The 14,461-nt window shown below is 38.7% G+C and overlaps 1 protein-coding gene across 1 annotated transcript in view; it reads right to left on the bottom strand.

The window, feature by feature from the left end:
- Positions 1–3,597: 3,597 nt before the first annotated feature.
- Adam23 (ADAM metallopeptidase domain 23) overlaps positions 3,598–14,461 on the bottom strand; it is a 170,300-nt gene continuing 159,436 nt past the window's right edge. The window contains exons 25-26 of the mRNA XM_015480982.2: positions 14,228–14,318; positions 3,598–7,138 (exon numbers count right to left, since the gene is read on the bottom strand). Coding sequence (XP_015336468.2) covers positions 7,090–7,138; positions 14,228–14,318 — 140 coding nt within the window. The 3' untranslated portion in view covers positions 3,598–7,089. The remainder of the gene's footprint in view (positions 7,139–14,227; positions 14,319–14,461) is intronic.

Here is a 14,461-nt window from a genome sequence, read left to right as displayed (position 1 = left end):
GTCAGCTCAGTCACTCTCAGGCCTCTCCTCCACTGATCACCCCTTTCTATTCACCTTGGTAACTGCTTTTCTCCCAAGGACCTTAAGGTTTTGTGATCCTTGCTTTATAGTAATCTCACCTACAATTTAAATGTAAAGCAATTTAAAGCTGTGTACCTGCCATTCAATATCTTTATGGAAGTCACAGTGGCTTCACGACTTATGTCTCACTGCAAAACAGAGGCCTCCCTGATGTCATTTACAATCCGAGTTACCTTTTTCTGTCTCTATCTTGGGACCTGGACCTGAAGAATCAAGGCACTCCACTGCAAGCTCATTTACCTCCTGAGGCTAAAAGCTATTTCAAGCTCCAAAGAGATCCGAGGATATCTTGATTTACTTTTGATCATTCAGGATGAAGAGTTTTTTGTTTTGTTTTGCCTTGTTTTTATAGGACCAATTGATTTACTTGGCTAGTAAATATTTTCCTGAAGGTGAGCTCCATGGGGTTACAAGTGAGGTCTTTACAGACACATCAGGACTCGTGTGTTTGCACAAGCAATCAATGGGCAGGGCAGCATGGGCAGACCCCAGTAGGACAACTGGGTCCATGTGATGAGGGACCATGGCATTTCCTTTCTCTCCAGAAGTCATACATGGGGCTGAGAACTTGTTCTAGTCAAGGAGGCAGAACTGCTGATAGGTTTCTGAAAAGGCTGAGGACAGGCAACCTTCCCTCCAAGGCATAACAGATAGACAACCCTAACTTTGGTGGACCAGAAGTGAGACTGCACTTGGGAAATGATTTTGACCCTTTGATGATGAAGGGAGTTACTAAATGATGCTTTAAAAGTGTTGGTGATTCTTCTCATCCACCCCCTTACTCCAGTCTGAGATTAGCCAGGAATCTTTATGCTAAGAAAATACTAGAATTTAACAAGCTAGGTCAAGAAGTCCTCTGCTATTACTGACAGCCTCAGGCATAAGGGTCTGACTCATGATGAGCACATTAGTAGGAAAACATCTAAAAATATAAAATCTAACCGAAATCATAATCCTGACCCAAACAAGACACCCAGAGATCTGGAGTAGACAATTAGATCTGAACATGGATAGTTTGTTCTACTTCCATGGTATTCATGAATGGACTGCCCCCATCCCCCATCAGAATAAGTTAGCCTTGGTTGAATTTAACAATAGGAATCATGGTTTTAGGTTCCATTGCACAGGGTCAAACTTTTGCTCAAACACCACCTCCTCTTTGAAATCTTCCTGCTCCCAAGATCCAGGATGAAGTCTTCCTACTCTCTTCTTATCTAGTCCTTCTATCTACTAGGGCAATAATCACATAGCTTTTTTTTTCTTTTTTCTTTTTTTTTTTTTTTTGGTACGGGGATTAAACTCAGGGGCACTCTATCACTGAGCCACATCCCCAGCCCTATTTTGTATTTAATTTAGAGACAGGGACTCACTGAGTTGCTTAGCGCCTTGCTATTGCTGAGTCTGGCTTTGAACCCATGATCCTCCTGCCTCAGCCTCCAGAGCCACTGGGATTACAGATGTAATCTGGGCTCACATTGCTTTTAAGTGTGGATGGAAGGTGTATCGTTGTACCCTTGGGGCATGGCATATGCAGGATCCTTAGAGGTCAAGTGTTTGTGGGAGATAGATGAGGCAGGAAACAGTCTGAATTGATCCATGCTTAGCTCTACTTACCCAAGGGTCTGGCTTCTCCTGCTGGGTCTCTGCACATGTCGATTCTTGTACCTTGAATATATTTTCCATTTTATTAGAATGGTGAACTCTTACCATCTTTCAAGGTAGTTCAAAACTCACTTGTGTTTTTTTTTGTTGTTGTTGTTTGTTTGTTTTTAAGGAATCCTTCCTGTATCCCTTTCTTACCTGCCATCAGTCCTCTTCTTTTTACCCCCAGTTCTCCACTAGTTTACTTTAGTTATTACTTTGGGCTTAGAGACTTAAAATTATAAACACACACACACACACATTGCTGTTAAACTTCAGGCTGATAGTTTTCTTTTGTTCCTTCTATTTCTAGGAGTCCCTGGCATTAAAGTATATGGCATAATAAATATTTGGCATAAAGTATATGGCATAATGAATATTTGCTGAATAAATAAATGAATAAGAATTCCCTGAATCTTATATATTAAACTAAAGGGTTAAATTTAAGTTTTTTACAGATTCTATCTTCAGCATATAGATTATTCACCTAATTATTCACAGCCAATTTTTGACTCTAGAGTGGCTGTTCTATTATCTAGGGAATTTCTGGTTTCTGGGTCACCTTTCTCAATCAGTTACCAGGAAGCAGAGTAGAGCTCATCTCAATATCAACCTCAAAAAGAGAACGATTTAAAGGACAACATATTGAAAACTCAGATCACTCCTTTAAAATCAAATATAAAGGACACTCCAATATGTTCTCTTAAGTATAATATTTGTGCTATTTTAAGTGTTTCTTTATGACTTAAAGTCACTTTATTACATGCAGTGACATTGAAACATATGGATTATAGATAATAGACATTAAATTTAAAGATTATTCAGGCTTGGTTAGAAAAGACTCTTTTAGGGGAACTTTAAGTGACTGAGAAAGGATGAGCATCAATAAGGCTAGAAAAATTAATTAAAAGGGGCAAGATCACAAAAGGCAGGCAGAACTTGGAATGTATCCTCTGGGAAAAGAGCCCCAGCAGGCTTCCGCTAGTCTGTCAGCACCTCTGGGCATCAGTGCTGTGTCTCATATATGCTAGAGGCCAAACCAAGCATGGCAGTGAGGTAGAGGGAGACATACTTCAGACATTCACGAAGGACTATAACGTGGTGACTGTGAGCTGGCAGGAAATATCTTCCTCTGAATGTTTTTGATGTGCAGAAGCAGATTTTCTTCTGTTTTTAAAATACCTTGATTTTATTTATTTTTTTAAAATAATTTTACTTGTAGATGGACACAATTCCTTTATTTTATTTATCCATTTTTTATGTGGTGCTGAGGATCAAACCTAGTGCCTCACACATGCTAGGCAAGCGTGCTATCACTGAGCTACAACTCCAGCCCCCAAATACCTTGATTTTTAATGTGGTGCCAGGTTGAAATGTGGATGTTATTACTAGCCATCACTCTTTCAACTCAGAGGGATACTTAAAAGCAAGAAGTTGATAACAGGACTGGGGTTGTGGCTCAGCGGTACAGCGCTAGCCTAGCACGTGTGAGACACTGGGTTAGATCTTCAGCACCTCAAAAATAAATAAATAAATAAATAAAGGTATTTGTATTGTGTTCATCTACAATTTAAAAAAAATTCAACAGAAGTTGATAACAATATGATCATAAGGTGTTCTTTTTTTCTTTCTGATTTTTAAGAAGCAAAGAATTTCCAACCAATCCAATAAAACTGAATCCTAATCAGGAAAACATTTGTCACTAGTCAGATTTTATTTTGCTCCATTGATTGCTTAAAGTTTCATTGAGCCTTTGATCTAGATTGGTGTTAAAACTCTGATGATGTCAGGCACATGGTCATTTAATCAACAATGCAAGAGAACACAGAAAAAGGTTTTGGGAATAAGTGATCAAAGCATAAAGCTACAACATTCTACATTAATGAAAGTTTTAATATACACTTGACTGAAAGATGCGTACAATAACTGAATCTCCATTCATAGGCGGCCAACAAGATGTGAATGAATTTATTAACTTCAAACAAAACTTCAGGTTGTGCACTTAAAAAATTACAAATCATTTAAAAATGGAAATTAACAATGGAAGAAACAATGACTATCAGACATGATGGGATGACTAAAGAAAGAATTCAAGTATTGTTTGTAGAGTTCTTCAGACATCAGTCTCTGAAAAGTTTGTGCATTTCCCATCTTTGCATAGTAAAAAAACAAAAACAAAACAAACAAAAAAACCCCCACACACATCACTTGGTAAAACTCCACAGCTCTATGTGATTCATGTTTCATAACATGCACCTATGGGTACTGCTCATTTGTCTAGTAGGAGTAGCTCTAATTCAGTGGGCTCATGCACTGTCCCAGGTGAGCAATGAAGTTAGCGCACGCCTCCTCATCCAGATGTCATTATTTATCGCAGTAAAAGTACAGCAGGTGAAATGGGAACTTGGTCATCACTTAACACTCTTGTTGGATAACATTAAACAGTGATCTGCTTGTGCTTTGAGCTCAAACTAATAAGAAGGAGAATTCACATCACAGAAATCAGCAAATGAATGGCAGGTGCGAGAGGAAATACAGCAGAGTTTGAAACTACATAACCTAATACCACCAAAAATAATTATTATCCTTTGTTTACAATATGATTGCATTATCTTTCATATTCATACACACAAAGCTTAAAGCTTGTGTATTTTACATATACACACAAATAATTTGACATTGGAGCATAGGTTTGGTTACCCTTGAAATTGCCAGCATAACAAAAAGTTATACTGACATTTGCCATATGTACATAATATCTGGGGACCACTGTGGTCTGATTTAAAACATAACATCGCACATTTACAATGTTGTTTGTGAAATGTTCAAAAGTTAACAATAGAGATTTTTTTTGTAACCATATGGTTTTGTGTCTGTTAAGTCACCATGGTACCTCTGGAACAGGAGGGAAATGCATATGGTGTGTTGTTAGCAGCAGTTTGGTATCTCCTAGTGGAGAGGACCCACTAAGCAATGCAGCAACAGGGAGAGATACCAAGTAATCTGAGTTTCCTCCAACCTTCCTCTGAACTTGAAGAGCCATTTCCATTCAGTAAAGGAATACAACCTGTGTCACGTCAAACCAGAAGTAAGGCTGATGAACCTCTTAGATAGCCCTGTTATTACCATATAAACATGTAGCAAGTTCTTGAGAAAGGCTGCATACCTGTGTAGCACCTATTACTCAGGAAGCAATAACAGGATTAGAATGTTCAATTGTGGTCTATGGTAGCATATGGAAATTAAGGTTTCTTGCTCTATGATTGTGAAATTTCTATAATGAAAGATACCCTAGGGGGAAATCCCAATGTTTTAAGCAGTACATTTTTAGGACATCACCTTTTCCAAAGTCAAAGAAAAAGTTATAAAACTCATATTATGAATCTTGCTGAAAAGGGACTTAGCGCTAAATCTAGAAACTAATTGGGTACCATGAAGAAATGAATAGTACAACTGGAATGTCCTGTTCCTAAAACAGAGACATGGAGAATTGGCAGGGTGAGTCTATGGGGACCTTTAGTAGAAACTCGACTCTAGATGGATGCTCACTGGTGATGCAAAAGTTTGTGCATGGAAAACAAAGCTGTTTTGACCAAATTACTTTATTAACTCGTTTGCTTAGCACTTGAATGGAAGCTATACCTTAATCATAAACAGAAAAAAAAATCAGTGAAAGTGAAGGAAACTCAGAGGGACTTGGGAACCCCAAGATTTTATCTGCAAATGTTCCTGGAGGGAAAAGAAGAACATGAATTTGCATATAGTGGAATCCCATTATAATCCAGCACAACATTCTATGTGTCAACAAAATGCTGTGGGCCAAACGAGGCTTCCAGAAAATACTGCACACAGAATTACAGCCTGTTACAACAATGCCAACAAGAAGGTTAATTGCTGCTTCTGTCTCCATTCCCACTGTTACAATGGAGTTCTACCATATATATTTTTAAGAGAGAAAGATGGAGTATAGACAAAATATGAATAAAATGGAAAACTTAACTTTTCCCCAAGCTTTCAACATTTAAAAATTACTGTTTTATTATTATTATTATTTAAGGCTTTAAGTTTATCCTCCTTTCACATTAAGGATAGGGAAAGAAAATTGTCAAAACCAAAAACTAAAATTATGAGCTTGGCACTTTTGTGATTAATTTGAGAGGGTGGCTACTTTCTTACATTATATACATATGTTTATAATGACATCAAAATATTTTAGAGACTCTTCAGTGCATTTCACTTGCATTTACATACTTTTTGTTGTTTTGATATGGGTTATTTTGTTGTTTGTGACCCTCACCCTTTTGTTTGTTTTTGGTTTCCAGCATACTAACTTTAAGTTAGACTTGTTTTGTGCTCAAACTCCCTGCATCTGTGGCTACATCTGTCTTTTTAGCAAGCCCAACAATCATAGGACATGGTACAAGAGAGGACAGAGACGAAGAAGGAAAGAAAGAAAAGAAACAGAAAAGATGGGAGCAAGCAACAAACTTGAATTTACAGAGAATCTTGACAAGAAAAAAAAAATCTCAGTACAGACAAGTGAAAATGATGTGTCAAAATCTCTTATTTCCATATTTACATTTATAAAAGAACTATACAATAGCATCATTGTTCAAATTCCAGCTCCCATTTCCAAAGGATGCTTGGTCCAGAAGGAAAAATAATAGGGAAAGTGAATCAACAAGAGCATGGTCCCGCGAAGTTCGGCCAAGGACTCATCTAGAGGGGAATGGGGGCTCTTAAGGGGCTGGGGAAGGGGCCACAGGGGGTGAGCATGGGTGAGGTTGTGTTATGTAGGCCCAGGCAGCTTCTGCGTGGTCATCTGTCATCTTCCCCTTAGGAATTCCATTGCAGGTTTTGCTGAGGATTGGCTTGCTAGCTTCTAGTAATATATGCCATGCAGTTTTTACCCTTTCAAATATTGAATCTTCATGCCACTGGAGTTTGTCATTGGTAGTAAAAGAAAAAAAAATCATGCCAAATCATTTAGAAGATATTAAGTGCCAGCAGGCTGAGGGGGGGGGGGATAATCATTTGCTATTTTTTAATGGTTCTTTTATTGCACTTAATGTTTTTTGTTCCTTTCTCCTTCAGTTAGGGAAAAAAAAAAAAAGGATTCCAAACAGTTCTTTTGATAACATGGTCTTTTGTCCCACTTTTATTGACAGGTTGTGGGAGGGGTTCTTTGAGATTATTTCCAAAAGGGACAGTTTTCTTTTTCCCCATCCCCATCACCCTGACTTCAGCTCTGTAGTCATTACCACCCAGTGTTCTTGCTTACAGACTTAAGAGTTCCTGCATAGTCGCGGCAAGTGTGTCACACCCAGGACCCAGTAGTGCAAGGTGGCATCATCCCATGCAGCTGATTCAGATGGGGCCTTGCTGAGTCGGATCGAACCTCCTCTTCTTGACATTTCTTCCAGAGTGCGTCAAAACAAGATGCAAGCAGAGGGGGGGAAATCCACAATATTAATCAGATGATAAGAGAGAGATGATGATGATGATAGCAACGCTAGTTCCAGAGCTAAGCAATCAACTCACACAGAGGCAGTAGCCCCAAATAACTTGAAACACACAAGAGCCAATGCCTTTGAATGTCACTATACCTCCCCACTAGACTATGCACTTGGGTGTAAAGCAAAAGAAACTTCAAATTGTTCATTTGCAATCACAGGCACACTCTGTGGCCCAATTTGCCCCTTATTTCAGAAGTAAATGACATTGCTCATTTACTAGATGAAAATCTTTACAGGGAGGCCTCTTCCATGTAGAGGCTCCTGGGAGAATGAGCAAAACTCTGAAAATCTTAGAGCTGTTTCCCTTCAAGCCTCCAGAGTTCTGGACCAGTGGATTTGGTCTTTGCCAAGGTGGCAAAAAAAAAAAAAAAAAAGCCTTGCTCTACTAGTTATCTTCTGCCTTGGGTGTGTGAGCTCCTTCCCCACTATGGAACAAGCATTTTTCATACTAGAAAGTTCAGAAACAGAGTACACAGTTAGGTGGCACACTCAAAGGAGAATGGACACAGGCTCGGGTTAGTTAAGCAAATGCAGCAGTTTAGCTTAGTTGAAAATAAGCAAGTTACATTGCTTTGCTCACAGTGTCCAGTCTCCTAAAAAGTGATTCCTATATTTAAAAAGAGAAATGAAAAAAAAAAAAAAAACAGCAAGACACTACAAGGCAACAACAAAAGTTGGTTGCAACCTCCCCATGGTCTGGCTTCATGTGGGGCATCAAGCAAGGGCTCATGCATTATTTTGCATACTGGCGGGTGCAATGCTGCTGCCACCAAGGAAGGCATCATGCAAAACTGGAGACCAAAGAGTCCCCAAGTTCCTCATTCTCTTGCCACTCGCTCGGCGCCAGTGGATACCCTGGCAGGCCCTAAGTACCAAAAAGATGACAACAGATTCCTCCTCCCCCATGAGTAATCCAAAATAAAAACACCACCAAAGATCAAAATATGGAGAAGGCATTCTGCAAAGTTTTTATTTTTCCAAAGGACCACTTTGAAGGCAAATCTCCTCTTTCTGTTCTTAAAAATGTTTCCATTAAGACATCAAGAATGGCCAGAGGATGTGGCTCATCAGCCTAACAGACAATCCATTGCAGAGAACTCTATTTGCAACAGAGCTACTTAGTTCTCTTCACCATTGCCACCCACTCTTTTAAGTCAATATTCTCAAAAGGAGACAATGCTGATCCTGCCCAGGAAATAGGAAAAAACAAATGGGACAGTCTCTCATAATGTATCTTCCCCTGAGCTCGTTTGCTGTGGAGCACAGGATCTGTGTCTGCTACCCAAGCTCATGTTCCCTGAAGCAGAAATTTAAGGAGCTACATTTCCCTTTGTGAGTCAGGTAGGAGAAACACAGACTGCCTGATTTGGAGAAATGACCCTAAAGGACCAGAAACCCCAACCTTGTTAGCTGTGTATTGCTAGAACTCAGTAGAAGGGTTAAACTAATGTCTCCTCAATTAATTTGAATATAGAGGAAAAAACAAACCAAGCCAGGACTGTGCTTATAAATGACTGTACTGCGCATATCTAAATCCCTTAATTCAAATGCAGGGACTATCAGATAAACTCTCACGTCCAAGGTTGTAACTGTAGTGCGATTTGTTTTCAGAGGAGATATAACATTCTATTTCAGCCTGGCACCCAGGCAATCTACGGTGTTGAAAGGCATGTGCTCCTTTTAAAGGTTGATTTCTGAAGCTTATTTGTACTTTTTATAGAAACAATGCTCTACACTGAGTTCCTTGGTCAGATGAAAAAATATTTTCATTGCGGAATATGAATGGGGAGATTGGATTCCAGGACCTTTTCCCTTCCACCGATGTTCCAGCAGGTCGGAGGCAAGCTGCATCACAGGGGAGGATGAGGACAGAGGGGGACAGCCTTGCAGCAAGACACTGCCAGGCCTCCTCACAGAGGAACCACAAAACCACCATGGTCCATCTTAACATTGCAAATCATCTGTCCTGCATTTTTTTATATGAAAGCAAAATTCTTTTTGGTCAATTTTAATGTGAAAGTATAATTTTCTTGGGCAGGTCATTGTTGTCTCCCCTCCCAAACGGTTTCCTCTGGTTACCCTCTCCTGAGATTCTGAGGGCAATTACTTTCTAATAACCACTAAAGTATTTCTGGGTCACTATAAAATATTAGCATGATCCATAACCTTCCAGTGATACAGTTTTTATCAATTTTTACTACTTCTGAAAATTTGGGCTTTAGTCTACAAGGTACATATTATACACATCTATTTAAAATTTACCACCCAGGTATCAACAGCAATCTTACAGCTATAGATATCTTGCAGGGTCTATGGTCATTGACTGCTATTATGTTCTTATCTTTCTCTACTTAGTCCCCTTACCCCTACCTGCCACCAAGGACTCCTCACTCAAACTTCTGCTAGACCACCTTGGACTGAATTCACATCCTCAGGGTTGAAACAGTCATGGAAATACATTGCATCTTCCTGGTCAGTCATCTGCTAAGTATGGATGATGAAGTACCTACCCTGGGAGTCCCATGCATTAAGGGAATTCAGCTCCTTATTTTGCACTGGGATATGGTCATGGAATTTAGAAAAGCAGGCATCTGGTTAACCCAGTCATAGGGAGACCAGCTAAAACTGATTCCATTTCCTAATGCTGTAAAAATCAAAATATGCTCTACTCCCACCCCCAATGAGGCACTTTATTTTTTTAATATAGTTAACAAGATATAGCCCTTTCAATTTCATTTTATAAGTGAGCATCAATAATCTTTTCTTTAGCATGTCCAACAAAATGGAACACAGGCCTAAAAGAGTCTCTTAGAGCCAAAGTCAGGCTTGGTATGAACTCATAGACCAAGTAACTTATCAGAGACAGAAAACTGCATGTGATAGTTACATGCTTAATAAAATGAACACCTTCAGTGTCAGGAGCTGCTCTGGCAAGCCAGTATGGTCTCTGTTGGTAGTGGTTTCTACAGACTAAGATATTATAAGATGGTTGAACAGCTCAGTAATAATCCTAGAATCCATGTAATTTGAGCTGTCAACAAACTGTCACTCTCACCCTCATGTTCTTTCCTACCATCACTGAGAATTTCTCTGTTCCTATCACTATCAACCACGGTGTTGACAAATGATGTGTGCATATAAGTGATCACTTTACTGACATCTAAATTCCTATATTCAGGGTGGGGTATATGTACTTGCTTAGCATGTGTGAAGCCCTGGGTATGGTATCCCTATCCAGCACCACAAAGGAAGGAAGGAAGGAAGGAAGGAAGGAAGGAAGGAAGGAAGGAAGGAAGGAAAAAGAAAAAAGTAATCATAAATTCTTATACCCAAATTTAGAGATTGTACATAATACCCTTGTCCAAGGTAATAAGGCCAAAGAGTCTGCACATAAGAAATTCATGCCTCTTTTCTCCTAAGCTTGAGGGAAGATACTACTAAAATGATCCATCATCTACCTGACGTGTTCCAGTATCAGGCAAAAACAACAGCTTTAATTATCTAGGAGAGCAGCATGTTATTCAGCATTACGTGCCAGGAGCCTCTGTGAGTCAACGAGGACAGAGGTTAGCAATGCTCTGTGCCGCTGTCCATGACATTATTCTGTGTGGGTAGGTGATGAAGAGGAAAAGCAGTATAAGGTGAACAGAAATAATAGATATGGGGAAAGGTGGACAAATTGGTGTGCGATGTACCTATGTTCATTTTCCACAGGACTTCTCAGAGTACATTCTGAGACTGTAAACACCTGGGAACCTATAGACTTAATGATCCCTCAGCATCCTCACCTCTGGAGTCCAGAGCAGTTACCAAAATACACCCACTACCTTACTCAACATGTCAGAATGTGTAAATTAACAGTAATAACTCACGGAAGGAAGTACTTTCTTCTTTAGGGGAATTCTCCAATCTTGCTTGCAGAAGTCTTGCTTACATTAACCAAAGCTTTCAGACTCTACCGTTTTACTAAATATGTATTAATTGTAGGATCACAATAATTTTGATAAATATTCATCACTTTACACACACAAAGTACATACATTCACAAATGCAAACACTCATATACTCATGCTTTTTAACACTTATTTCAGAAGAAAAGAATTATTTTAAAAAGGCTATGTGACAGCTCACAGTATAGAGGGATTTCTCATTTATGCTTGTATACTGGAGCAAGACATGGATGGTATGACACTTTCACATCTAAATTATTTAGAGTATTTCACCTAAAGAAATGTGACATTAAGAAAAAGCAATATCGTCCTTGGGCAATTAATACATTTTTCTTTAATCTGAAAGTTTACACACTCTCAAATTCTTCAGGAGACTTTGCTAATTTCTTTGTTAGTAATACAAAACTAATTTCAGAAAAGATTCCCAGTAGGAATATATTTAGAACAATCTTCTTTACAAATTATTTTCAACATCATATTGTAAAGGAACTTCTTTTTTTGGTTTAATTTCTGCTGTGCTCAATGAAAGACTCAAAGGTTTTCAGTTCAACTAGCAAATAACTGTACTTCCAAATTATCCCTAGACTAATAGTCTACAAAACTATCCAAGTTGGGAGGAAACTTAAACATGATCATTTGGCACCAAAAGTCTTCTATTTCATGGTTAGAAGTCACTGTTTCAGGCTTAAAACAAACTACACAGCTACCACTAGAATCAAAAAGTAAAATCATATAGCATCCAATAGTCCATGTGACTTTCTACAAAATTTTCTCTTAAAGTGATTTTTAGAGTCACAGGGGTTGGGAAGGGGCCTTGAGTTGCTCAGTACCCACACACCATGTACCCACACAGCAGTCTCTACCAAGCTAGCAGCAGAGGCTGGTTCTTACTCCCTATGTGACTTAGTATCAACCCCCACCTCTTCTCCTGCTCTTCATCTCTCACAAATAGAAATCATCTGCATAGGGCCTAATCCACTTCTATACACAGTGATAAAGGCTTTTCCATTTTTTCCCCAAAGAAACATGCAATTCAAGCTGTGAGCTAGGCCAGGCCACTGTTTTGAGGTCCTGCTACAGAATAGTGTGCTCTTATCTCCAAATACTAAAATGGTAAATTTGGCATTGTACATGGTTGCATGGTAACAATGAATGGTGGACCATTTTCCAGGTCTTTGATGGTAAGGTATCTTAATGTCAAGAAGGCATATCCCTGGGCATATTTATGACAAAGGCCAGGGGGCATTATAAAATAAGAATGAACTATGGTATTGCTATAATGTAGAATGATGTAAAATATTTAATAGTAGTAGAAATCAAACCCAGGGCTTTGCACATGCTAGGCAAGTGCTCTACCATTGAGCCACAACCCCAACCCTACTATGGGACACTAAGATTTAGCTAGAATTTGGCCAGCCCAAACAAAAACACATTCTTATGAGATGCTACGTGAGTGACCCACCATCTGGGCAATGCCTTATTAAAGCCATGAGGAGAGATCCATATATCAGTGCCCATTTTGTGTATGTGTTTATGCAAATATGCTGATACCAAACGACTATTTCACTGAACAAATTCAACTTCATAATATCTCTATAGAAAAGAAGTACCATTTGATACTATCTTTCCAAGTTGAAGCCACTCAAAAACTGTAGGCTTATTTGTTACATCTTGATAAGATAACAAAAAAAAAAAAACAGAAAATGTTGAATTTATTTAAAATTTATTTTAGTGGTTCATCTGTCATAATCAGCTTCTAATAACATTTTAGCTGGCTTAAATACATCAAATTCAGTATCCCAAATATTAATTACAAAAAAGTTCATAATTAAGACAATTATTCCATTAGTTGGAAGCGAAAGCCTCCTATATTGAATAACTGGAAGGAGGCAAAGTGGGTTTTGAATTTGGCTAATGGGTTTTATTTTCCACTTCAAGTTGTTTCAATAGATCTGGTTGAAACCTAATTTATCACAGGGAATATTTGACACGGGAGGCTTACCTACAAATCATAATAATCAAGTCACCATAGCATAAAAAGTGATTATCCAATGAATCTAAGATATAGAAACAATCAAACTAGATAAATCAGGTTTAAAAGTTTTGATCAGAATTAAGGCTTATTTGTGATTATTCACTGTGGTCTATTTTAGCAAAATCTTAGTCAAGTGATCGATATGCAATCCAAAGTAAAAGGTCACTCAGACAACACACCAGGCCTGTCAGTTATGTCAATATTCGCAGTTAATTAAGAAAATACTAAGTGTCACAAAGTCATTGATTTCAAATTCCAGATGGAAACCAATTTAGCTGGTTAAGGAATTAATGAAAATATTTTTTCAACCTTGTTTTGCAAACAAGGAAGCTTTTTCCAAATCTCATATAATACGTTACATGTGAAAAATAATGACTACCAGGTTACTGAGCTTGTGAAAATTTCACCAGAACATAAGCCAGTTTTATACAGATATTAATAGGGATTTGTATTGATTCATTTCCAATATGCTTCCTTGATTACCTGTGTATACAGGAAAGGATCTCAGAAGACTGGCTCTTACAGCCAATGTCTTCTACTGAAGAGCCACTTTGCTCTTAAATGAAAGCATGCAATTTTTTTTTTTTTTTGAACCAGGGTTTAAACCCAGGGGCACTTAACCACTGAGCCAGCACCCCCTACCCCCAGCTTATATATATAATTTAGAAACAGGGTCTTGCTGAGTTACTTAGGGCCTGGCTAAATTGCAGAGGCTGGCTTTGAACTCTCGATCCTCCTGCCTCAACCTCCCGAACCAAGCCACTGGGATTACAGGTATGCGCTACCACGCCCAACTTCTTTCTACTTTTTAATGTTATCCCACTTGCCTGAGATGGCATTTGAGGCTCCATGTTCCTTCCCTTCTAACCCATTTCTGAGTAAAAATATTTATTCTTTACAGTTTTACTGTTAAAATCTTGTAGCAGGAACTCAAAACTTGGTTACGTAAGCAGAAAAAAAGAAGTGCCAGAGCCACCGAGAAGACGACATGCGGCGTTGCTTACTTAAATCCCCAGCCTGTGCCCCCAAGGACAATAGCTGCTACCAGGATGGCACCAGCGATGGAGCCTATTATGAGATTGGTGGCACTAGGACCTGTGACAAAGGATCATAGGAAGAAAGTCATATGAGCCGACCACTTTCATCACCACAAGGGAAAAGCAGTTCAGCGGTTTCAGGAAGTAAACACTCGGTTGTACAAGATGGCTAAACATTTAAATTGCTTTTTTTTTTTTTAA

Source organism: Marmota marmota, unplaced genomic scaffold (assembly GCF_001458135.2).
Source record: "Marmota marmota marmota unplaced genomic scaffold, marMar, whole genome shotgun sequence".
Lineage (NCBI taxonomy): Eukaryota > Metazoa > Chordata > Mammalia > Rodentia > Sciuridae > Marmota > Marmota marmota.
The sequence above is the reverse complement of the archived record's forward strand: the minus strand, read 5'-3'. Positions and strand labels throughout refer to the sequence as shown.